At 40.8% G+C, this 24,735-nt stretch overlaps 1 protein-coding gene across 5 annotated transcripts in view; it reads right to left on the bottom strand.

Moving 5' to 3' along the window:
• The window catches only part of LOC118419771 (kin of IRRE-like protein 1), a 53,665-nt gene that overhangs the window by 22,881 nt on the left and 6,049 nt on the right, over window positions 1-24,735 (bottom strand). For all 5 annotated transcript variants that reach the window (XM_035826393.1, XM_035826385.1, XM_035826359.1 and 2 more), the window contains exon 3: window positions 3,062-3,192. In XM_035826393.1, coding sequence (XP_035682286.1) covers window positions 3,062-3,192 — 131 coding nt within the window. The remainder of the gene's footprint in view (window positions 1-3,061; window positions 3,193-24,735) is intronic.

Here is a 24,735-nt window from a genome sequence, read left to right on the forward strand (position 1 = left end):
CCATTACTATATCGGGAAAATTTCTCCCGAATGGTCCGGACCATTCGTAAGCCATCTAACGATACCTTACCGATACCTTAGCAGGGGTCCCCGACATGTTCCGCGCACGTGTAGATGCTCCGCGAATTCGCGAAGCTCATTAGCATATAACTACAGTTAACGCGGGCTCATTAGCATATAACGCGGGAACAGCGTGGGAGAGCAAGATGGCGGAGGGAAAAGCTGGGCGCTCCCGTTGCACATGGAGCCATGCAGAAACCGCCTTTCTTATAAGTGTATGGTCGTCGTCGGAGATCCCAAAAGGATGCGGGATTCCTTGGTACACCCCGGTGTACAGGCTCTCCACCCTCCGCCACAATCAGGGCAGCGAATAAGAACGCTGCGTTCACTCTAGTCGGTCGCTGTCGTCTCTCCCTGTATCTTAATCGCCTCCTGCGCCCTACCCTTGCATGGCGTCTCATGTTTAAGATCACGCGCATGAGATACAGAAAGAACATTACCTAATTGATAACGAGTGGAAAAGCTAGCGGCATTCCCGCCATTTTGAAATCCGCGGGATGTGTCACCAGAGGTCAAAAGGGGTCACGAATGTTCCGCGCCGCGGTTGTTCCGCGCTACGAGCGGATATCCCGCGCTACCATTTGCAAAATGTGTTTAGATGCGCCCCAATATCGGCCCCGCCGATATCGGCGGATGCGGCTATATCGGGAAAAAATGTGTCTAGATCGGGCCTTAATCCCTCAATACAGCCACTGGTATTAGCCGTGCAGAAAATACAGTTTATAGCTTAGAGATGAGAATTTAAGAAACAAAACATTTCCTGAGTAGCATTACATAGGTCACTGCCACTGTAATATATTTTGCACTGTCAATCTATGGTTGATAAAGAATATATCACTCCTTACAGAGTTGGAGTGAAAACACAGTTTTAACTCGAATACATTGTAACTTTCAGGTGTTTTCCACGTGAACATATTTGAGTTTCAGTCTCTTTCTTCTTGTCTGATTGAATCTCGCCTATAGCAGCCCGCCCAACTTCCGCCACGAGGGGAGGGACACTTACAGCCCCGGGTTTGTGTTACACAGACTATCTTTCTTCAGTCTCTTTCTCTTCTTTTAGCCACTGTTAGTAGCCACTAATAATCATATTGCTCTCCAAGACACAACACCAGCTGCAGTATAAGAGCTGACCAGTGGTTTGAAGTCACACAGAATAGCTATCATTACTGACATGGTTGCATGGAGCTGGTAACTCCTATCTTGTCCAAAGCACATCAGGTGCGGCAGGGCACATGCTGACCAGCTGGCGTTCCCAGTGGTCAATTCTCCCATCCCCCTCCCAGCAGTAATAAGGTAACTACTAGTCTTAAATATCTCAGGCATAGAGATATTGCCCAGCTGTGGCCTATGGAGGTAACAAATTAAGGGCTTTTGCTGTCTTGCAGAGGTTTGGTTATTGGTAGGCCAATTTGGTCAGAGATACAACTAGTATTTCTACATGAGGGAGATGCTTTACAAATGAACAATAACTTTTTGATCCATGCTCGTTTGGTATTAGCATCCTTTATCCAATCCCATGAAAGAAGATAACAATCAGTCCCAGTTCTTGGGCACTCAGGCAGAACTGGCTGTGTCCATGGTATGCTTGGTGACATCTGGTAGAAAGATATATAACATTTGGACACTGAACATGCAGAACTAGGTCAGAAAGTTGTACAGTCAATACTGCCCAAGAAAACCACTCAGGTAACCAATAAAATCTGGTCTATCTGGTGATCACTTTAGACAGGATTCTTACTGCTTGTGTCAAAAAAAAATTATCCAAGGGGCCACCAAAAAGTGGTCACATTGGTCTGGTGGTCCTTATGAAGAGGAGTAGATCACTTTCACAGGTTTGACTGTATTTTCGAGCACTGACTACTGCATTCCCTCTGGCAATCTTGAATATGAATAATTTTTTTGGTTAAAATCTAGCAAGAGCCCATCTGGCGTGACTAACAAAACAGTGAATAATTCATAGCGCAAAAGCTCTCAATTTCATATCCTTACGATGAGGACCATGATGGGTAAATGTCAATGTTTGTCAGAAAATTTATCTGGACCAAATGGACAATGTTTTAACATTGTCCATTTGGTTCAGGTAAATTTTCTTTAATGTTAAAACATTGCAATGTTTGACTGTTGCCTACATGTAGAACCTGGTACATAAACAATGGTTTTCTCCTTGACCATCACAGCTGTTTTGTAATGGTCTATTTTTGGAATTATTAAAAAAATATTCTATTTCAAGACAAGGCCTGAAATGCTGTCTTTTCTCATTTATAATTGAAAGTATTCCAAGGGTATGTCTAAAAGGAATAGAGCAGGGATTTAGAGTGTGCTTAGGAACTAAATATGGATCTGACAGGCTTGTTGAGAGAACTACTTTATGCTCAATATGAGAAACATAAAAACAGGGAAACATAAAAATCATTTTGTTTGATTTATCCTAGGAGTAGGCTATAAAAGAAAGTGTGGTAATTTCAAAATCAGGGCAATGGCACATTTATGCACAAATTCTGAATTACACTAGAGGATAAATGGGTTGGTTTTCATGACTCCAACAACAGGTCAGGTCAAAGGTGATCGCTAGGAAACTGAAACATGATACCACGGCCTAAGCTGTACCAACTAGGGGTCAATTTGCGGAATAATCCTGGATATTTAAGCTATGACAGCGCAACTGTTGGGGGTTGAGGAGTCTCACATGCTGCCAGATGGCAAAATACTCTTATCCGCCAGCTGCATACTTCACTCAAACAAGCAGTTAACCAATTCTGCTTTGTTGTGACAATTTGTCCATAGATATAGTGACAAGGAAATAATGCTGCCACAAGATAGTGTCAAACTTTAAACTCATTAAAAAAAAATCATAATTTTGCAATCAATGATTTGTTTCCCAAGCATGGGAAATGAGGTTTAAAAAACTTATCAATAACAATTTAATTAACATATAATTTTCCCATAGTAGTTGACAATCTGTGATATAATAAGATGTCCTTTGATATTAAGACTTCCTTACCTGGCCATCTTTCCACCAGGTGAGTGTGGCAGCGGGCTTGCCGTTGTCCGCTCGGCAGGTGACGTTCTTTGGCTGTCCTGCAATGACTGACACCGAGGATCCCTCTTCTATCACGGGGTTGTCAGGAGGAACTGCAACGACAATAAATCATATATATAAAGCATAGAAATTAATAATCAACATATGACACGTTTCATACTTCTAGTCTGGTACCTATTAGTGTTAAGAATCCAGACCTGTGTCCATTTAGCCTCAAGAATTTGGATCTGTCATCTACATCTAATGCTGACCACAGCAAGTCCGGATTTTTTAGGCTACTGGCTATTGTACCACTGATAACTTTTGGCACATAACCAATATACATTACTTTGTGCCATGGGATGGGCGCAGGTCTCTCCACCAAAAGTCTGTGTGCGTGGTCTTCTAAATTGAGGCATTTAAAAGTTGTCTTGTATAAACAAACAATTCAGTTTGTACACACATCATGTACCAAGTACTGTCCTTGATGTCCTTGGAAATATTATTTATGACTGGCATTTTTAAAAATTACCACATCATCCAGTCCTGGCAGTTGTTGATATTAATGCCATCAGGACCAATCTGAACTTGATCTGAATTTGTGAAATCCAAGACCCAAAGTGGCAGGTGTGACAGCCTGGAGTAAGTTTGACTTCTACAGTAAAAGACATGTTTATCTCTGAGATCAGTTATGGTCGAATAGTTCCATCCAACCTCATTATTTCACTTTCCTGTCTTGTCTAGCTAACTCTTTGATGTGGTTTGTCCGGCTAAGGTTTTCATTGAAGAAATATTAATTTTTCAACTGCAAGGGATTACGCTGTCGTCATATTTCTCCAAGGTTGAAAGACAAGGACAATGTCACTGATTGTGTCATGGTATAAATTCTCAGTCAACAAAATTGGATCTTATCAGTTTGCATGCATGGATCAAACAGTGTGTGACTTTATCTACAGATATGTGACAGGAAAAATACAAGGTGATGCTAAAACATGGGTGATGGAACAGATAAACCAATGGTCATTAGCAGAAAATGTGTCCTCTAGGAAAATTGCTATGCTTTGTTACAAACACAGCTCTGAGAAGTTCAAGAACAAGGAGCACATGTGGCAATAGGAATACAACCAGTAACTGTGAGGCTGCACATGTCCTCGTCATGCCCTGTTTATCACTCCATAGGACGTCCTTGACTTTGCCAACCTGTTGTGGAACACTTTTGATTTTGCACCTCTGCTAATCCTTAATCTCACTTCAGATGCAGTAACTTGAGCAGGGACAAATAGCAGAGAACATCCAGTCCATATTCAGGATATAGGGACCATGTTTGGTCATGTAAGAGAATTATAAAGACACAAACATGTTGGAACATCACCAATCATTTTTTGCTGTGTCCTTTTATTTTGTTTTCATGACATAGTTAGATGTACTCAATCTATGCTTGAATACTTGTCAGGAGTACACATTTGTTCCATCCAGTGGTGCTTTAGGGAATGACAGGAGCTTTCTGGCAGTGTTTGATTTACATTGCCGGTTTTCTGCTTGAGAAAACACGTTTCAAAGACATAGGCTCCAATGTTTTCTCCATCTTGCTCGTCTTTCAACCCCTTTCTCCACACTGACCCCAGGAACCCTTGCCACCCCAGTAATCATGAATGCACCACTGGAGCCCCTGCGAGCTGGTTGGGCTGAAATCAGCATGGGAAATCTTCCAGGTTCCTGGTCATTCTGTTCATGTCTCACCTACATCTTCCATTAGTAACCCTAAACTTAATTTATGGCAATCTTAGTTGAAGAAAATGGATCAGACTGGCAGTTCCAATGTTCGTCTGATCGCACTGGTGGGTGTGTACGGACAGCAGATGTCTCACGTACACCAACATCAAAGAAAACGTAGGAAACTGCCAGGCATGTTAGACGGCAAGGACAAGAATAGGAGTCATGTAGCAGCAGACCCCGGTACATTGTTACCTTTGTGTCCAGCGCATTCAACAACTCAGCAGCGGCTTGCCATTTATTGGCAAATCCCTGTATTTGTTTTGTGCGGACCCTGGGCAGCGTATGGCAGGCGGCACAGATTCATGCCCCGAGGCAATAGCTTTTCCTCCCAGGGAGGCTGGGACCCAGATTATTACTGTGTACAGAGATTGAGCATGGCTTTATAATGGATACTGGAGCACTCTCATGAGTTCTGCAACTCCTTTCTAGGGCTTAATCAAAATGGCAGCATGAAGCAGAGAGTCCGTGCAAACATGACCCCAAAAACTCCATCCCTGGGAGGTAGAGATTTCAATGGATCAGTGGCTAAAAGGATCAGCTTTATGTAAAATATACCAGCTTCTTGAAGTGTGATGATTTTACATTTCCCTGCTTCAGCTTTCAAGTCAAGGAAGAAAGCTGCAATGCACGTTCCGTAACCATGGTTACCGCATCCACAGACCTACTTCAACAGTTTAAAAGAAACAGGGTTGACACAGTAAATACAAAGGCTTGCCGACTAAAGAACTTCAAAATACAAAACAAAATGGCTGCCAGTCCTTTTAAAGTAAGGAGACGCATGCCCAAACAGTTGGTCTTAATTATTTCTCTGGAGAATCTAACAACTGTTCAGACCACAATTGAGCAGCAGTTAGTAGTACTGACAAGAGGTGAAAGGCCCTTACTCTGCGTAGCCTGCAAAAGAAAGGTAGTCGACTTCGGAATTACAAGCTTTGATAAGGAAGATCTGGGAATAAACTTTCCCCCCTTCCATGGATATCAGTTGCAGACAGGATGGAGACTTGTTTATGGGGAGGACTAGCTATGCCCGTCCCTGCTGCCAAAGGTGATTCAACATATTTGGCCGATGATTTTCCCACTCTACGGATGCATCAATCAGACTGTCGTACAAACGAGACAGATCCAAGGAACCCTACATTTTTTCATCTTACTGCTCTGGGTCTCATAGTACAGACAGAATAACAGGAACAACTAGGATGCCACCATTCCCTGAAGAACTACACATTCTGGACATATCTAGGTGCCAGCGGATGCCTTGTGTGTATCTGAGGCCAGCTGTTTTACTTTGCAGCATCACCGCATGATATGCACAGCCCTGGATAACATAATGGGCCAATGTCTGTCTATGACATCATATCTTGTCAACAGCTTTGCAAGGATGTTAGAACAACCTTCATGAAAAAAGCAGATAAGCTGACTTGTCAGGAAATACATAATCAACATGAATGTACCATTTAAGAATTTCAACCTCGAGTGCACTATGGGCATCATCTGTTGATTCATGAAATAGTATAGATCAAGAGTGGAAATTTCAGTGGCAGTAAAAAGACTTAAGAAATCTTCGACAAGAAAGTACATGTTGTACAAATGTATGCACTCAAGTCAAGGGAACATTACCTATCTGTACTAAAATCAGCAAAGGCATTGCAATAAATTTATGTAATTTGCTGGCTCGTTTGCCATCTGACAGGACAAAGCCACCACAAATGTCCCAACAAATTCAAGGACCTTTCCTACCCCTCCCCCATGTGATGGATCTAGCAGCTGGCCTGCGATGGGAGAATGATAAAGAAACTGTCAACATGGTTTACTTTTCCTCCCACTTGAAAATACTGCAGGGATTCCAAAGAGGCGCTGGCATTCTGGTTGCCATGGAAGGATTCTGAACAAGACATGCCGACTGTTTTCTCTGTGCTTTTTCCATCTCAGTCTGAATACAAAGGAGTCCAGACAGAAGAAAACGATTTATCCAGTAGAAGTTTTCTTAGCAAAGAGCAAGGAGGTCACAATCTTGTAAACAAACTTCAGACTTTTTTTACCACTTTCAGCTAGATGGTTACAGTAAGATTACCCTAGAGTTCAAGGACTTCAAGTTGAGGGAGGGTTTTCCCCAAAAACTTGTACTTCAAGTGGAGGACCTCTGTCAACACTGACCAAGTGGCTTTGTTGTTAGTCCTGGTTCCTGAGCACGCAACCATCATGACAGTCCAGCAGATTTGATGAGGTTTTTATGGAGAGGTTGACCAAGATTCACAGGGGAATGCTAACATTAAATGGGTGTTATCATTGGGTAGAGGTAAGGTTACAGGCCAGACAACCTGGAATTGCTCATCATGAAATATCTGTAAATGAAAGTGAAGGTTGTGTCATGACGTTGGTACAGGGCATCAATTCAGCCTCATCACAGCAAAAGAAAACTGTATTGTTACACTATGACTCAATCATAAATCATGCAAACAATACATATTAAAAGTTTCCAGCAAAAACTAAAATAATGGTAAAAATTATGCTTCTTCTTTGAAGCATTCAGTGATGATAAGATAATGCTAAAACATATGACTTGCCAGTCATTTTTGCATCCATCAAACATATAAATTTTCTGAGGGGACAAAAAAAATAGGAGTACATCTGAAGAGTCTGACTCATGAATAAACATCATGTAATAAATTTAATCCACCATTAATTTTGGTTGCATTGTCTTATGCTAAGTAAACCATGCACTAATGTGCACTAGGAGATGTGTATTCTGGGCACACCCGGGGGACCCATGAATTACCATAAATACATTAGCACCATCTGAGGAACCCCAGCAGAGTCAACAAGCCACAACATCCAAGGGACAACATCTTTGCACCACCGCTCATTACAGATGGGTCTAGCACCGTCAGAAGTGTGAATTTGCAAATAGATGAGAAAGTGAGGGAAGGATTAGAGCACCCTGGTGTTAAGGAGAGGTTGTTAAGTGTGAAGTGGGCCATCAATCACAGTCCTTTGGTCATATCTAGTGAGAAATCAGATTGGATTTTCAATTTGCTCTTTTTTGCTTGTCAACTCAAGGCAAGGGAAAGGGCCAACGCATATACACAACCCCTTGCAACTTTCTTTTGAGACTGTTTGAAACCTCAAAACAAGTTATATTTGGACCAACAGAAACTCTCCACTAATCTATGAGGATTATAAAAAAAATTCTGCTATCTAAAGAATGATTTCCTTTCTTTTATCTTTCTATTGATATGATAATAAACAATAATCTTATCATCATGACTTAGCTATCATTGAATTTATGGGGTTTATCAAACACTTCAAAAAATTCTTTATGATTCTATGTGGCAATGTTACGTTTATGAAGGTTAGACATCCAGGTAAGCAATATTCAAATACAATTCAATCTCTACAACTGGATAAAAACGGATATTTATTTCCGGACGTTTCGAGTGACATCCATCACTCTTCTTCAGCTTGGAAAGAATGAACTAGTCGGAACAATTCAATACCAGTACAGCTAACTAGAAAAACTGGTTTAACCACTAAATCGTTAGGATCGAATGTGGCAATGTTATTTTGCAGTAAGGGAGTAAATATATGTTTCATGTATTGAAATGTAACCCAAATGAAGTTATCCGACTCACTTCAATGCAAAATCAAATTAAGGTCACCACAGAAATTATCCTAAAGAGAAAATCCACCAGACATCGAATACTACACAATGCATCTGGCAAAGAATTTTTCCTTCCCCAGGGTTCACATTGCAGGAAGTCACATCTGTTAGAAGTGGGAAACAGCACAGCCCAGTAGTGGTGGCTTTCCTGCTTTACCTAGGAAGGACCTACCTCAGCGTTGGGAGCACATATCCCATTGGACATACATGTACATGTTTGTGAGGTAAAAGCTGCAAGGAATCAATTGCCACCACCCTCTAACAATTTACAGTAAATACAGCCTTGCACTTGGTTGTTATATAGTCTGAAATAATCTATTTCTTTAAAAGTATAATTTCTCTGTACCAATGTAGCACTGCATAATTTTTTTTTGCTCAAACTAAGTTGCATTTCAACATATGCCACATCATTACACTGTCATCTATCACAAGAGTCATGCCAATAACGACTGTTGAACCTTAGGTCATGTCCTACTTTAGGGCTTGAAATTCATTTAGGGGTTAGGTACATGGGTGCACATATTGCACTGGTATACCACCTAACCTAAACATTTTGGTGCCCAGAGAAACTTTTTACATAGACAAGATTAGGTGCACACGGCACAGCTCCAATTTTGGGTGCACAAAGGTGATTGTGACATGCGAGGACAAAGGTGCACATCACCCAGTATTTCAAGCCCTGCTGTTGATTTCTTCCTTCATGTGGTTTGGCCCACATTGTGAGGTTTACATGGCACACAAACCAGCAGTTGCTCCTTCCTGGCAAATAGGACAGTCATATAGACGAAGGTCCCATATGCCTACTGTCAGAACATCTGCTGCTCACCTCACGTTTGTTCGTGAACCCAAGTTCAAAGCTTTAGCTACTAATTGGATCAAGAATTCTCTGACATGTGTCTTGTTTGAACTTGGTGGTGATGAAGATGCTGCTTGGTACTGAACAAAGATGCAAAAGTGCATACAATGAAACCTCAGGATTTGTCTGACATAAAAAAACAATCAAAGAAGTTGAAAAATAAGTTGTTTTGAAAGTTTAAGACAAGCATGATCCTTCCATTTCATCCTTAGATTGCTGAAACAATTTAACAGCATGTAACATGGAAGCAATAGACACCACCAGAATGACAAAGGATTTATCGTGAGTTTTCTCTATAAACAGACCTTTCCACACCAAGGACCAAATGTCCTCCACCGGGTTATAAGGGATAGAAACTTAATGCAAAGGTGAAGACTGAAGTCAGTTCTGGATATTTTTTGGATTAAAGCTATCTTGGACCGATATTTTCTTGATTTATAGGATTTAAGGAGGGAAAGTTGGGATGGCGACTAAAGAAACACAGGTGGAGGAAAAGAGTACACTGCTGTGGGATGGAGCATACCAGCTTGACCCCTCATACTCATAGCTTATCCTATCATGGCTGGAGACCTTGGGTGTCAGAGTTCGCATCTCAGCAAGGTTAAGGGGATTGGGGTAATGATAGCATATCTACCTCCACAGGAGAAGGAGACAGAGTCAGCAGCTTTATCTTTAATAAGTTTAGTCTCACATTATCAAGGGCAGTCTATCATAATACTATGAATGCATAGTCTTACACCATTGGAAGAAAGTTAGCTACATTCATCTCGATAATCAGAAAAACACAATTCATCTCAAAAATCAGAAAAACAAACAGATGTTATACCACATTTAATCTTAATAATTCATTACCCATTCATCATCTCATCTTTTAACCAAACATGAATCAGCATCTTTTTTTGTGCATCACTAGTTTACATTACAATCTATACTACAACAAGTGGGCGACAACATAGTTCATCCAAAACAAAGAGTATTTGTATTTGGTATTTGGAAAGTTTTGGACAAAAACTTCCAGGATAATGCAGAAAGGACATTTTAAAGGTGATGGTAATTCTTTGCAGATCCATCTCCCTACTCATGTGAACATTCAATTCAAAACATGGTGTTGTGATGGATCAATCTCTGGCAAGCTGGACACTGCTTTTGCCCTTTTGACACTGTTAAATGCCACCGGTAAATCTACATGGAGATTAGTGATGGATGGAGGAGAGCCCTCCTGACTCGTATACAAAGTCTTATAGCATCTAGGGAACATAAAATCTGCAGATATTGATAAGTGTAATTAACATACATATATTAGTACTACAAATTACAATGTATAAGCAAAAGACTTTGTTTACAGCACAGGAGGGTCTAAGTCTCAGAACAACAGCAGTGGAGACGAGCTTTGGGTTCTTAGCTGGTTTGTTTGTGCAGAATTCCTGTCTTTTTAGACTCACAGAAATTGATCACAGGAAAAAGCAAATAAAGAGGTGCAGTTGGTTGTTGAGGTTGAGGAAAAGGGAGAAAAGCTTGAGGGGAAACAACAAATACGAGTGTAGCCATTACACTGAAGTATATTGGCCATGCCGCTCTCCATCACTAAAGTAAAGGAAGAAGAATGTTCGCTCATCTAAAGATCCTGCCAGGTGACAAGCTTAGGTGTTATATGGTGCTGGATTGTGGCACACTATATAGACCATTACTACCTTACAGGTGATTCAAGTTGACAACAGAGATGCTAGGAGATGTGATTTATGATCTTCCAACACGTGCCAACTATTAGAGGGAGGGAGATAAAATATCAGAGGGAGGGAACTTATTAAACATTATTATCTCGAAAAAATCTGGTCACCTGTTTGATTCCATCAGCATCTACACCAAGTGACAGATAAGATCAAGGGTGCACATCATCAATGTTGAAGATGCTTCATCGTACATTAGAAGAGATTGGAGGCATGGTGCCTCTACTCTGGGACTGGACTAAACAAGATCTAAGCTATGACAGATGATCCACCTGATTATAACCAGACTGGGATGAGATGTTGAAGGATAAATTAAGCAAGGCAGACAGCATTGTCTGTTTACCGATGTAGTCTAGGAGGGAGGATTCTTTGGCGCTTATGCTCTTGACCTCAGAAAGAGCAAATACATTTGAAGACAGCAGGATACCATCTCATTAATGTCTTTGAAGTAAGGATTAATATGTATTATATTTCAAGCATCTTATATGCATTCTTGTGCAACTAACCTTTACCACTGCCTAATATCTACCAGAACTAAAACACAATGGGAGAGAGGAGAGCCTAAATGGGTACATTTGTTGAGGGGCAGCAAATCTTGAGACTTTGAAACATGAGTGAAATGGCCAATTATCTGAAACCCTACCTTGTCAAAGTGACAGAAAACAGTTGCTGAAATCACTTTTGACAGGCGACCAGTACTGTATATATAAGGTTGGTTTTGGTGCCTACCATCTAAGGTACAGAACAGTAATATTGACTCCAATATTACTATAAAGATATCTACTACCTGACACTGATGACATCTACGAAACTTCATAGCTTGGTTATTAAAGAAAGAATGCAGAATGATGTAATGTATACGCTTTGACTCAGTTTAATATGAAGAAACCAATTAAAGTTTATTTTAATGTCAGTGGCTGTGACACAACAATGACACAAAATATTACACTCCGCTTGGCACAAAGTCGACTTCCAGGCTATCATGAACATAAATGTCAAATCTGGTTAAGTAGCTTTGAAGTCTTACTAAGAAAACTGGCCATAAACTTTCATTTGTTCCCACTCAGTAATCCAGAAGTTTAAAGAAATGACATTTCAATAATTCTATCTTCCTATTCCATGGTGCCCCCACTGACCATAATGTCCCACCAAGGCATCTCAACCTATGAAATTGAAAAGCCTACTTCTCTAGCCTCTACCAGGCTCGACAGGTCACTAGAAAGACAGTAGAAATTGGCCAAATAAGACAGAAAACATGCCTCGCCAGAGGACTTAGATGGCCAAGGAGTACACTCCTAGGCCAATTAACTCCTACTAGAATTTTATTCCTAACTTGGCCAAAGTCCCCAATACAATACTATTCGACCAGGCGAGAGTCTGGTAGAGACTACTACTTCCCCATCTCTCCCAACAAAACAAACTGTCCCCCTTTCTGTGACAATGAGGTTATCCACAACATCACCTATCAGCAGCGCACCCCCTGCAAGCATAAACAGACAGACCTTTGCCCCTCCCACTAGTCAGGTAAGGACAGATCGTAAACTGGGTGTTGATGACAGGATGCCAAAGTTTACATTTCTTAGAAAAAACGACGAGCTAGGGCTGAAAACTGGTTTAGTCTAGCCGATTAAGTACAGCAGGCAGTGCTTATTTCAGTGCATTAATTAATCTTAGTGGTGGCCTGTGCTGTAGCTTGTTTTGTCTCTGGCTCTTGGAGAATGTGGGTAAACAGAACAGTCTTCCCAGAATGCCTTGCCCAAAGCCCACCCATGGCTAAACCAAAACAGCCAGAGAGTTGAAGAAAACCAGGACAACTCCGCTACTAACAATTGTCATTTATAGCATTGTAGAGTCAATTCCATATTACCGAGAGGGTGTTTCTTGCCTTTTGTTCTAACATTTTGGAAATCTTTGTGACAATCTAACTGTGATAAGTAACTGTTTAGAACTATTTATAACATCTATGTGACATTCTAAATATTTCTATAGTATTCAAACATGTTAGAAAGAATTCTAACATCAAATACATTATTTCCGTTAGTTTCTAAACTGTTCCAACGTAGATGCATCATTTGTGATCACATGTTCGAACATAGAAACAATATGATGAAACTGGGTCAGTGGGCTGGGAAGAGGGCAATTCACACATCCCTGCCAAGTGCAGGAAATTATGTCTGTCTGCCACCTTCTCACAAAAGACTCACCAGTGAAAATCTAAAAATACAAGAGCCAAACAAAGGACCAAGCTTAGCAGCTTTGTTTATGGGGGCCATAAAAGTTTTTATGGAGGAAAAAATGACACAAAATGTTGGAACATGTTGGAACAATAACAAAAACACATAGATGTTTGAAAATTGTTCTAGATAAAGAGATAATTATATCATTACTTTCCCAAATGTTCCAACAAATATAAAAAGGTTCAAACATGTTTAAAGTTTCATTTTGAAATGTTTGAACAATTTCGAACTTAAGTGACTGAAATGTTCTTTTACTCAAAATAGTTCAAACTTATTACAAATATTATTTCAAAACCATCTCGGTGACTTGGAATTGACTCTACAGGTTGGGCCCTGGATCAAAACGAACATAATACCTCCATTTTCCCTTGCAGACAGATGCTTGGCAGGCTTTATTTTATGTGGCAACATGGCTTATCTAATATCATACTTTTACAGCATGTGACAATTTAAGCAAAAGTGTGGGCTGGTGAAGTTTCTAGTCTATATTTACAACCTTTCAGCATACCTGGAAAGTGTATGATGAAAGACTGGAGAGGGAGGAGGAAAGGCTGGACAAGTTATCTTTTAATCTGGCTAAACATTTTAACAAGAAGGAAAAAGCTGCTTAATGACATATGAGTCATCTTGGTATTGTTATTGTCAAAAGTAAATGGAACGGTTGACCCAACTCTGTTAAATTATGTTTGAGTAATTAAATGATTTCAGTTTCTGTAAGAAAGCTTGCTGTACAAGATAATGGATACCACTGTCAACAGCAGATTTAGATTTTATGACTGTAGCCAGGTGTTGCCACGCAGGTCTTCGCAGTTTTGCAACGCAAATTTCACTCTCCATTGTTGACATCCTCTCCGAACAGCTGCCAAAAATCACTGTTTGACAGACTCCAACTTCTAATCCAAACAATCTAACTGCCATGACTGGAACAACACCAACAAGTTTTGACACCCAGAACACCTCAACCTGTGGCTGTCTGATGGAGGCCGTTCTGTAGGCTGAGATCCCCTGACATGGTCACATCAAATTATTGCCTTGAAAGGGGAGCCTTGCATACCACAACTTCAAACTAATGAGCTTCAACGAAGCATGTTTATAACAAACTCCCAGTACTGCAAACATCAAGGAATTCACTGCATTTCATCCATGCTGCACACCTGTAAAACAAGTGGTAGCCGTTGGGTGAAATTCTTTGCCTGGCACTTTCTCCTTGTTACCTGGTTACAGCTATGCTGACAAAGGCATGTGGCATCCTCCTTTGCATGTAAACAAAGTTTCCCAACGGGTTGTGACCAGATGTTGCAATCCAAAAGGTGTCACAGTTCCTTCCTGCATTGTCCTGCAGGGTCACCAACCAATGAAGGAAGGCAACTGCCGTGGCACCATGTAATGGGCCCAGGTGTGGCTGTTACATTGGCTTGAAACACAAACAGTTGAGGCAAGGAATGCTGTGAGGTTATTTTGTGAGAGTTTGAAGTTCTCTTCTCCACAACTTCCCAAGAGAACTTCATTTCCTGTCCACTCACAGAAACAACGTAGTGCAAACACAAGAAGTATGGAGTAGTTGCACACCATCATGATCATTTATTTCGTTAAGCATTCCAACCGGGAATGGTATGAATGTATCGGAAGGCACATAAAGTATGAAAGACATGATACACAGGAACCAAGCTCAAGTGTATGTGTGCAATGCCACCTCTCAAGCTGTGATCTACTAGACCAATACTGTAACTGTACTCAAACTTTCAAAAGTTTAAAGAGAGCCATAAATTAATGATTCTAATATCATGACATGTATACCTTTGTTTGAGCTTGAGAAAAAGGTTGTTTTATAGACCTGGCAGTAATTTTGGAGCTGTCCTTGTTAAGCACACTGTATAACATGATACATTTTAACAGAAATTACAACTATTATTCTTGGCTTTGCCACAAGAAAACAGTCAAAACCAGCCACCTGGTAAAACAACTGTCATCATCAGTTAAAAAGTTCAGGCAGACAGTGTGACATGTTTGACTCTGCAGAAACATCAGGGGAGTGAGGGACAGGTTATTTGTGGGTCAGTCTGACAGTGCTGGGTACTACCTATCATCAGGCCTGCTGTAATGGCAGGGTGATGAAGACACTGGTACATATATATAAATACCTGGCGGCCACAGTGTCAGACAGGCAGGTGGATCCTTTTCATTCATGGTATCAATCCCATTTTGTTTACTCTCCTTCTAGACTGAGAGTGACTTTTACTCTTTGGGAGGTATTATAGTTTCTTTTTTGTGTTTTTTACACAATGGTCACAACAAAAGACTCAAATACAAATTCAAAATTACATGTTGGTTACTTGAATAGGCCTGACACAGCATCTCTTTTATCAATTGTGGCAAGCTATACCGAAGTGTAATAAAGAGCTTGTAATAATTATTTTTATGTGTTTCTTTCTTAATCATTACAAGACAATTAGAGAATGGTTTCAGCCACATATGGAAGTTTGAAATAAAAGTATATCAAGGCTTCTACTTTGAAGGAATGCTGTGCTTTGGGTTTTTGACATCCTTATCTTTTATAAACTGACGTGCCACACTCCATATGGGAAGCCTTGCAGCAATCCTTAAGAGTGATGAAATAGCCCTGGCGTTCAGTACACGGGCCTTTGAAGCTCTAAGGTTATTCATTGGCCCACAGCACACAGCATAGCGCACTTCCCGGTTGTCATAACGTTAGTTCTGCGTGACACTTTTTGACGTCTCCGCGCAAGTTGCTGATAAAGGTTCCACTTGGTATAACAGATCCCCTGCAACTTGGACTTGCTTTATCTGATTGACCCATGGGCTATCCTCAGGCTTGGTGGCCTAGAAATTATCTGACAATTACAATTAGAAACCCATTACTCGTTATCAGCCCAGCCTTGACGCCTTGCATTTCTTTCTGAAAACTGATACAGATAAAGGTTTTTGGCTGACCAAGTACAAACAGCTGTAAACTCTTCACCCTTGATTTGTGGTTGAACTTCTAATTACTTAGCGATTAATCTGGCTGACGGCCGCACCTGAGGTGCTTCAGGGCACAGAAAACTCACATGTTTCTACTTTGTTTCAGGAGAATTGTTGGCCTTGGCAATAACACGAAGAATGCACTGAAGGGTTTGAGTCCTTGATCAAGTGCTAACAGTATTACGCTGGTGGGGTGGTCAACATTCCTACCAAAGACAGGTGCACACACGACCAGGTTGTTTTATCGAAAGCTATCGTGGGTTGATGTCACGCAATGTTAACGTGATTACTCCACACTTCTGCCAGGATAAAGCTTGCTATTCAGTCCCAATCCCTTTATCTTTGTACCACATCCATGGTCTGTTACGTTTATCTCAAAAGGGATAGGTTTCAATTGCTTATTAACCTGGTATTTATGCTCCTTATGGCATAATCAATCTTCAACGACAAGGCAAGAATAATTGAATCTTAGAAATAACATTGTAGAGACACTTGTTTTTCCAACCTTTGTTCTTTCAAGTACAATTTCATGGAGTATTAAAAATGATATACCAGCTTGTTACAGAAAAATGTACATTACTTGAAACATTGCCAGTTTGGGGACTATATGGTACATAGTTACTCAAAGGGAAAGCAATATTATCCATCCATATGCTGACAGGCCAACCTTGCACTTTATCAAGTTGCATGGGAAGGGAAAGGGGGCTGCATAACATGTCAGTCAAGTCAGTGAAATGTTTACAAAAGGTTGTTGAGCTAACATTGCCACTTTTTAAGTCTGCTCAAGTGCTGGCACTTCCCAGGCTACAACTGGAATAGTCTGGAGAAATGTCCCTCAGCCTCCTTGAGAACCACTTGTGATTTGTCAATAAAAGGGTTTTTTGGGTCAGATGTTTGTGTAAAATTTATTTGTGTAAGACCAGTGTCTTACTTCTATTGCATTCACATCATTCCAGGCAACTCAACCAAATCGACGACTCTTTATTTGCAACTCTTGCAACCGTCATCAGTAAATTCTTTGACGGAAATGCACATCTTTTCTCAGAGAAGACGTGTTGAGGAAATACAACGCTCCAGTAACCAAACACTGTCCTTGAGGCAGCATTGAAGCCCTGCCAAGAGCAGATAGTTCTCTTCCTTGTGTGATGTTCGCAAGATGGTCGTTACCATACTAGGACGAATATGTTGAAGCCTTGTCACGACTTTGAAAGTTATGGTCATGGTGTCGGGGTGTCAATGGTGACTTGGCCATAAAAGTGACGGGATGCCTTGTCAACAGTAGCTGCACATATCTTAGATACCTCCAGCTGGAACCTGGTCCAGGGATAGCAATGTAGAAAATGATTCCCACACTCCTTAATGAGGGTGTGGAAGGGGCTACGATAAACCTTAAACAAAATTTCTTGGGCAGTCTGAATCTTTGAGTAGATCTTTATGAATGTCAAGACAACAAACATTCTTTTATCGTAGCTATAGCTCCTCTTTTATGCAAAAATATGGACTTCTATGCAAAATTTGTTTGTGAAGAAAGGTAAGTCAAATCCCCCATTTCTTCCACTTTGCACCCTCCTGTCAGGGCACAACCCAAACATGACATGGCACTGACCCAACGCTGCTACCTACTGCCTGCGAAATTCTACAAGCACGCAACACGACGTGATTCTATTTCGGTCTCACGAAAACCATACTCCTTGACATGACAGTGGTTGTTCAACAGTTTAAAAAGCATCTCGTAGAATTTTTTTTGAGCAGAAAGAAAGTATCTTGAGTTCCAGACAATCCAAACTAACCAACCCATGATGGATTGCTTGCGAGACATGCTGATCACTCTGCAAGACTGCCTTATTAGCATAGAGCAACAACTTTCCAAATACCTGTAAGTAATTTATAAGAATAGCACATTGCTTTCCCACACATAAAGGCTAAATTTGACAGTTACCAGGGTCAGAGCAGGGTCAATTAGGCAATTTTAGTCAGTAGAGACAATGCATAATACATTGAGTCTGGGCATACAGGTTCTTGAAATTGTCAAAATAAATCCAAATGTATATATTATTTGTCAGGACTCTAAATCTAGGGAAACATACCCTCTCTTATCTTTTAATCTTCTTGAAGTTTTCTAAATGTATATTTTTTCAATGTCACAAGTACTCAGCATACCTTCAGAAAAGCTTTTCAAACAGATGGGTCTGACGTTGAGGTATGAAATGGTGGAAGAATCGCTAAGTTCAACACAGGAAACATAAAAACAAGTCATTTACATTCGTCATCTCAGACATGAGTACAAAAGAACCCTGATCTTGGAATAAGATATGCAGGGTTAGGTATGACCTGATGTTCGGCATACGTTCAACACAATACATCTAGCCACTGCCGTGTGCCTTCAACAAAGGTGGCTTCTACCCAAAAGGCAGTTTTACTGGTTGGCCAGTGCAGATACAAATCTTCAACTCAAGTCAAGGCCTGATTTCTTGATATGCAAATGTAGAGTTGGTACATGCTCTCTCTGGGGAGGGTTCACAGTTTTGAAAACTGATGTGCTCAAGTCCACAAAATGTTCACAACATTTTATAAGTATAAGAGGGGAAGTATCTACAACATGTCCACAAAGACAGTGATGTCCTAGCACAAGATAAAAGGACAAGCTAGGATGTTTCCTGCATACCTTTGAGAGTTTATCAAGAGAATCCGTTTATACCTTCCCAATAAAAGACAAATTTGAATTGATAATATGACACCATGACATGAGCTCGAAGACTTGAGAAGTATACAATCTACTCTACCATAATCCTCAGCAATAACAAGCAAGGTCATGACCTAATCTGATGTTAAATGACTTCAATACATATGTAACTTGATCTTATTTACACTAGAAAGAGCAATAACAAGATCATCAAAACTACATTCTTTATCACATATGTAATACAATCTTTGCCAGGAAAGAGGCGTTGTATTTCCAAAGTACCACTACACTTGGCCGAGCCTTTATTTATACCGATGTCTCCGCTGTCTGGTTTTAGACAGAACGCACATGCACCGGGGTCACCGCCTCCAGTCCTGGGAAAGACAATTTTACATGTACCACTGTGAGCTGGGTCAGGAAGGCACCCGGCCTGCTTACGGAGACGATGGAACAGCACATAAATACACTTAGTTGACAAGAAGTAAGTCCTCTGTCAGTGGCGCCTAAAAGACGTCGGCTGTTTTCATTTCATGGGCGAAGTCTGGTGGAGAACACACACAGACAGGAAAAGGTGGGTGAAGAGATTTTAAACAACCACAACCCAGAAGCGCTTCACCCTTTAGATATGACCTTGATGTTTTACTGGCATGTTCTGGGCAGACACAAAGCCTATCTAATACCGGAACTGACGATATGCAATTTCAGAATACACAAAATGCAGGAAACTGGACAGGGGTTGTTTATTTCGATCTAAAGCAGAGTACTTCCTTGCTCTTACCAAAAACTTCAATATCAATATGATGTATGCTTTGACCTTAAGTACCTATTGTGCACAGGTACTTGTTGCAGAGTGGCTCAACCATCCTTCATTATCCGTAAGGGAGGAGAATAACAGTACATTTCCTTCCACCGGGGGGGGGGGGGGGGGGGTGCTATGAATTAATCGTTCAGCAAAGTACCATCTTGACCACTTCACCAAATGGTTTGATATGGAAATCAAATTCATGTAAAATGGAAGAGATGTTATCTACAGATAGAGGAGGAACAAATCCTTAATCCATTAGATTTAATCCAACTCTGATATGTCTGATACAGAGAAAAAATTTCCTTGTCTTAAGAGTAATTTTTTCCATCTGTGATGTCATCATATACATGTTAGAAATGCCACCCTGAAAGTTATTTATTTTGAGTTCTTCTTTCCCCAATTTTGAAGCAGCCCTGCAGCTTATCTCTCTGGTGACTCATTAGACTCACCAGGCATAACTGTGAACTGGTGAGTTCCTTCTGCACTCCATCAAGATTATCCCGCCTCATAGCAGCGGCTCAACCCAGCCTGCTTTTAATGCTGGGCTTGCAGAACACACCCTTCACAAGCCCATGGTCAAGAAAACAGTCTGGCATCTATTGGGGCTCACCTATCACTCACCTTGAAGATCAATCCTGGTTAAGGTAGGGATAGAGTTTCAGAACTTTCCAAACAACCTGGGGATTCACCTGGAGTTAGCCACAAGACCCAATGCCCAGGAGAGGAGACCCTGTTTGGACTCAGGTGGCCTGAACATTTTGTTGTAAATTACCCAAACCAATTTCTGTCTGACATTCATTATCAGGAAAATTTGCCACACTGAGAGAGGGGTAGAGTTTCAAAACATGTTTCGAGATGTTTTTGCAGATGTGAGTGGATGACAGATGCAAATATGATGATATGGCTTTAACATAGAGCCTTGTCATGAACAGATGGAGCCTCGGGCCCCAGCATCTCTCCATGATTAACCTGTTCCTGACCTTCAACTTCCCAACTAAAATTTTCTTTAGCTTAATATGGAGCCAGTAACACAGTATTTTGGTACATGTTTGCACTTTTTACTAGACATAAAACTACAACTTCCCAACTGAAATTTTGAAAGCCGGTAACACAGTATTTTTGAGTGAGTAAGTTTTACCCTTTTCCTACAAGAAATAAAAATATACGGTGCGTGAATGCCCTCGCCTGAAATCCATCACAGTGTTAGCTTTACTCAAACCTGACCTTTGCGAGCTGACATGAATAGTTTCAGGCTATGGATGATCGAAGAGCTCAAGGAACAGTGATGGTGACATTGGTTGCTATTCCCTCCAGCTTCATATTAGTCACATCACTATGGTACAAGACCTGGGCCATGCTGCATATATCTTCCAACTCAGTTCTTGCTGCATTTAATCAAGTTGATTTTCCACCTACATGTACATGGAGAGCTTTCAAGTAAGAAATGTTAAGGCTCGACTCACAAGAAAAAAGGCATAATGGTTTTCTTGTAGGCCAGAGACCAGTGAAAATCTGCTTATACTGATAACAGTCATCTTGCTATGTGATGTTATACAAAGTGACATTTCAATTTACTCTGCCTGGTTTAGGGATTAAATGCACTTTATGAACAATAGACATGTGAGGCAAAAAGACCATGTCTAATTTAATCAAACTGGCATGGAAATAATAGTCTTTACATTGTACCACCTGACAACTACCACTATCGTCAATTATCCGTTTCCAAACTCAGCAGAGTAATTCTAATGTGCAGTCTTGTGGGAAGACATATTCTGGTATGTATAATCTTGACCACGGTTTACACAAAGGCCTGCAGAAAGTAGAAGACAAGAAATGAACAGGAAATGAGGCAACCTTGGATAGGTTTAAACAAACAGGCCCATCAGATTTATCTTGGTGATGCACATTAGTTGGTGACGTTTACCTACAAGGATGATGAACAGGAAAGCCTTCAATCTGTCAGGTTTCTCCAACTCATTCATCTTTCGAGCTGACACCGAGATAAATGGCTTTGCTGAATTGCCTGACAGCAACAAAGACCAGAGATAATAACAGCCTTTGCTGTAGTGTAACTGTCACTACTTTGAAAAGTAATTCTCAAAAACACTGTCTACCCAAAGAACTTTTTCTTAAGATTATGAATCAAACAATTTTGATGACATGCAAAAAAAAAATCTGCTGGAAGAAAGTTTGTGATATCATATCCATAACACACTACCAAAGGACTATAATTTAAGATCTCTCCTTGAGGTAGCATTAATACAAACAACAACTCTGTGCCCCTGCATTCCTTTTATGGATGTAAAAATGCCAGTTTCACAACACAGACCAGCAGTAAGGGTCACCTGGAACACATGTAAGTAAGCCAGCAGATCACCCATCCTTCAAAAGACTTTCTCCCAGTGGCAGCTTCTGTTTCAATGCTTAACTTCCCTTTCTGTTGTTTGCCTACTCCAGTTTGTAAAAACTTTACTTCAGCTCTGGTTATGGATCAAAGCAAGAGGAAAGCTTGATCCCATTGTTTTGTTAGCATTGGAAAACACTGATCAAATCTGCCCTCTCCTTTGGCATGGCACACCACAAGAACACTCAAGACATCATGCTCTGTAACCGCTACCTCTTCAAGAAAAGAGGAAAGTGCGAAGCCAGATTTAAGGAGGACTCTTGGCCAAAAGGTGAAGGCTCTTGTACACTGTTTGGTCGTTACATGTACTGACAGAGCTGGCTGTACTTATCTTCTTCTTTACACCTGGAGAACTTTCATAATTGAGCAGGTTTTGTGTGTGTGTAACTCTTCACTCGGACACGGATGGCTTGTATGAACAAGGACTTTCGATACAACTGTTAGTGCACAAAGGGTGTATTCTTAGTCCAAAGTACTGAAAAATAACGGTTACATGCTGACCCGCAATTCTGCAACATTTTTGAAGAGATGAGAAAATGGCCAGCTATTATTTTCAATGCTAACTTGTCAAAGCTCATACAATGCTTGCATTCTGAGCTGATTAATACATCAACTGCTTTCACGTTAAAAGTATTCAAAATTTGTCCGTCCTAATAGGCTCAGATGAAGCTTTTATCAGGCAAAGGTCCCTCTTCAAATTGATTCTATTTATCCACTGTGCATATGGGTCACTGGGTACCAATGCTGCCAGGTTCCTGAACCTCACAGTCCTCCCTAGGCCCTGCAGTCTTCCATTGGGGCAAGGATTCCTGAACACAAAGACCTCATCACCATGGATTGCCAAGCAAGCTAGAATACAATCCTCTCTATATGGTACTAAGGGCTGTTTCCTGTATATCCCAACAGGTTTTCTCTGGGAGCCTGTCCTTTGTGCTACAACAAAAACAGGCATGAGGACTCATCACTCAGGAGCTGCTTTAGATTTGTCAGAACATTTACTGGATAATTCCTCTACTCATCTCCTACTATCTGTGCAATCTAAGAACAATAAATAAGTCTTGCTTTATGGACACCCTGGGAATTGCTTCATCACCTCCTAATTGCTCCCAGTTCCCTTCTGGGTAGGAGAAAATTGAAGAAACCACTGGGTTTGTTTCTGTTCAAGTGTGACAAAACAGTGCACATCCTGAATGGTATCTTATCTCCTTTCCTTCTCCTTCCTGTGCCACCCAAGTCCCTACCTGTCCATTGTCTCCTGCCAGGCAGGACCCAAACAAGTATACAAATTAAAACATCCTGAAGGAGAGTAGCTAATTGAGTGTTTGAAATGGGGTGGAAGTGATCCCGAAGATTTCTACCTTTATTACATTCTGAGAAGCCGCTTCTGAGTCAGGCTGTAGTTAAAATCTCTAACACTCATTTATCTGAAGTTTGGACAAGTAGGTCATAGGTGGATTAAAACTATTGAAGTTCAGTTATTTAAGTTTGACCTTTGATTTCAATTTTGATTCAGTTGTTGTGATTTTGTGTTATTTTATGTTGGGGTCTCCCGGCTCCCCAGGAGGTATTGAAAAACGCCAGTAGGCGATGTATTTTCCTGGATAAATAAATAAACTGAAATAAACTGAAACTGATTGTTTAAAAGATGGCAGATTGCCCATACCTATACCTTACAGGATTTAGGATCTTTGCTCTTTGTACAAATATACAGCCGGAAAGGGTAGGGTTTTGTCTCAACCAAACCACTTTAACTGATTCAAATCTCTAACATGCAAGAGAAGGAAATGTGCACAAGATGTGTCGCATCCTTTCCTAGTGTAGATTACATCCAGTGTGGGAAACCTTCCCAGCCTGACTTTCCTGTCTTACTCACTCCAGTTAGGATAAGGGCCTTCTTCCAAATCCCATTTTCCCATTTACCACAGGAAAACCTGCCATTTGCTCGGGGTCGGCAATCCAGTAAGTCCTGATCAGAGCATCTGGCAGCACTGGGAGCTGTTCCCCTCTGGAGCAGCTACATAACAAGCAATTGCTCAAGCAACCAGGGGCTGTTTGGAGAGCAGTTGCCCTGGCAACATCACCAAGCAGCGCATTATTTGAAATTCGTCCTCTGTGCTGCTCTCATCTAATTGTGCAGTTTATCTATCACGGGAGACAATGAGGTCCAAGATCAGAAAGCCCACATGTTGTGTTGTCTAGAAGTTGAGTCTCCTCAACTTGTTAGTAGATATCTGAGAGGTCTTGGGTGCAGTTTTAGCTCATCATCGCAGTCCTCCTGGCAACAATTAAATCTGCCTTTGAGCATGAAGCTCCAGACTGGCTGCACCAGGTCCTCCTGGGACCTGAACCTGGGACCAGTGGGACCTGAACCAGGGACCTTTGCCTCCATGTGCGCCTTTGCTTGAAGTGCATTTATTTATTTATTTATTGATCTTTAGGGTAGTCCCTTCAGTTAACGTGGTAACTGATTTCCAAGGGAGCCCTATAACAATAATAATAACTCAAAGTACAAAAGATAAATACAAACA

This window comes from Branchiostoma floridae, chromosome 1 (assembly GCF_000003815.2).
Source record: "Branchiostoma floridae strain S238N-H82 chromosome 1, Bfl_VNyyK, whole genome shotgun sequence".
Lineage (NCBI taxonomy): Eukaryota > Metazoa > Chordata > Leptocardii > Amphioxiformes > Branchiostomatidae > Branchiostoma > Branchiostoma floridae.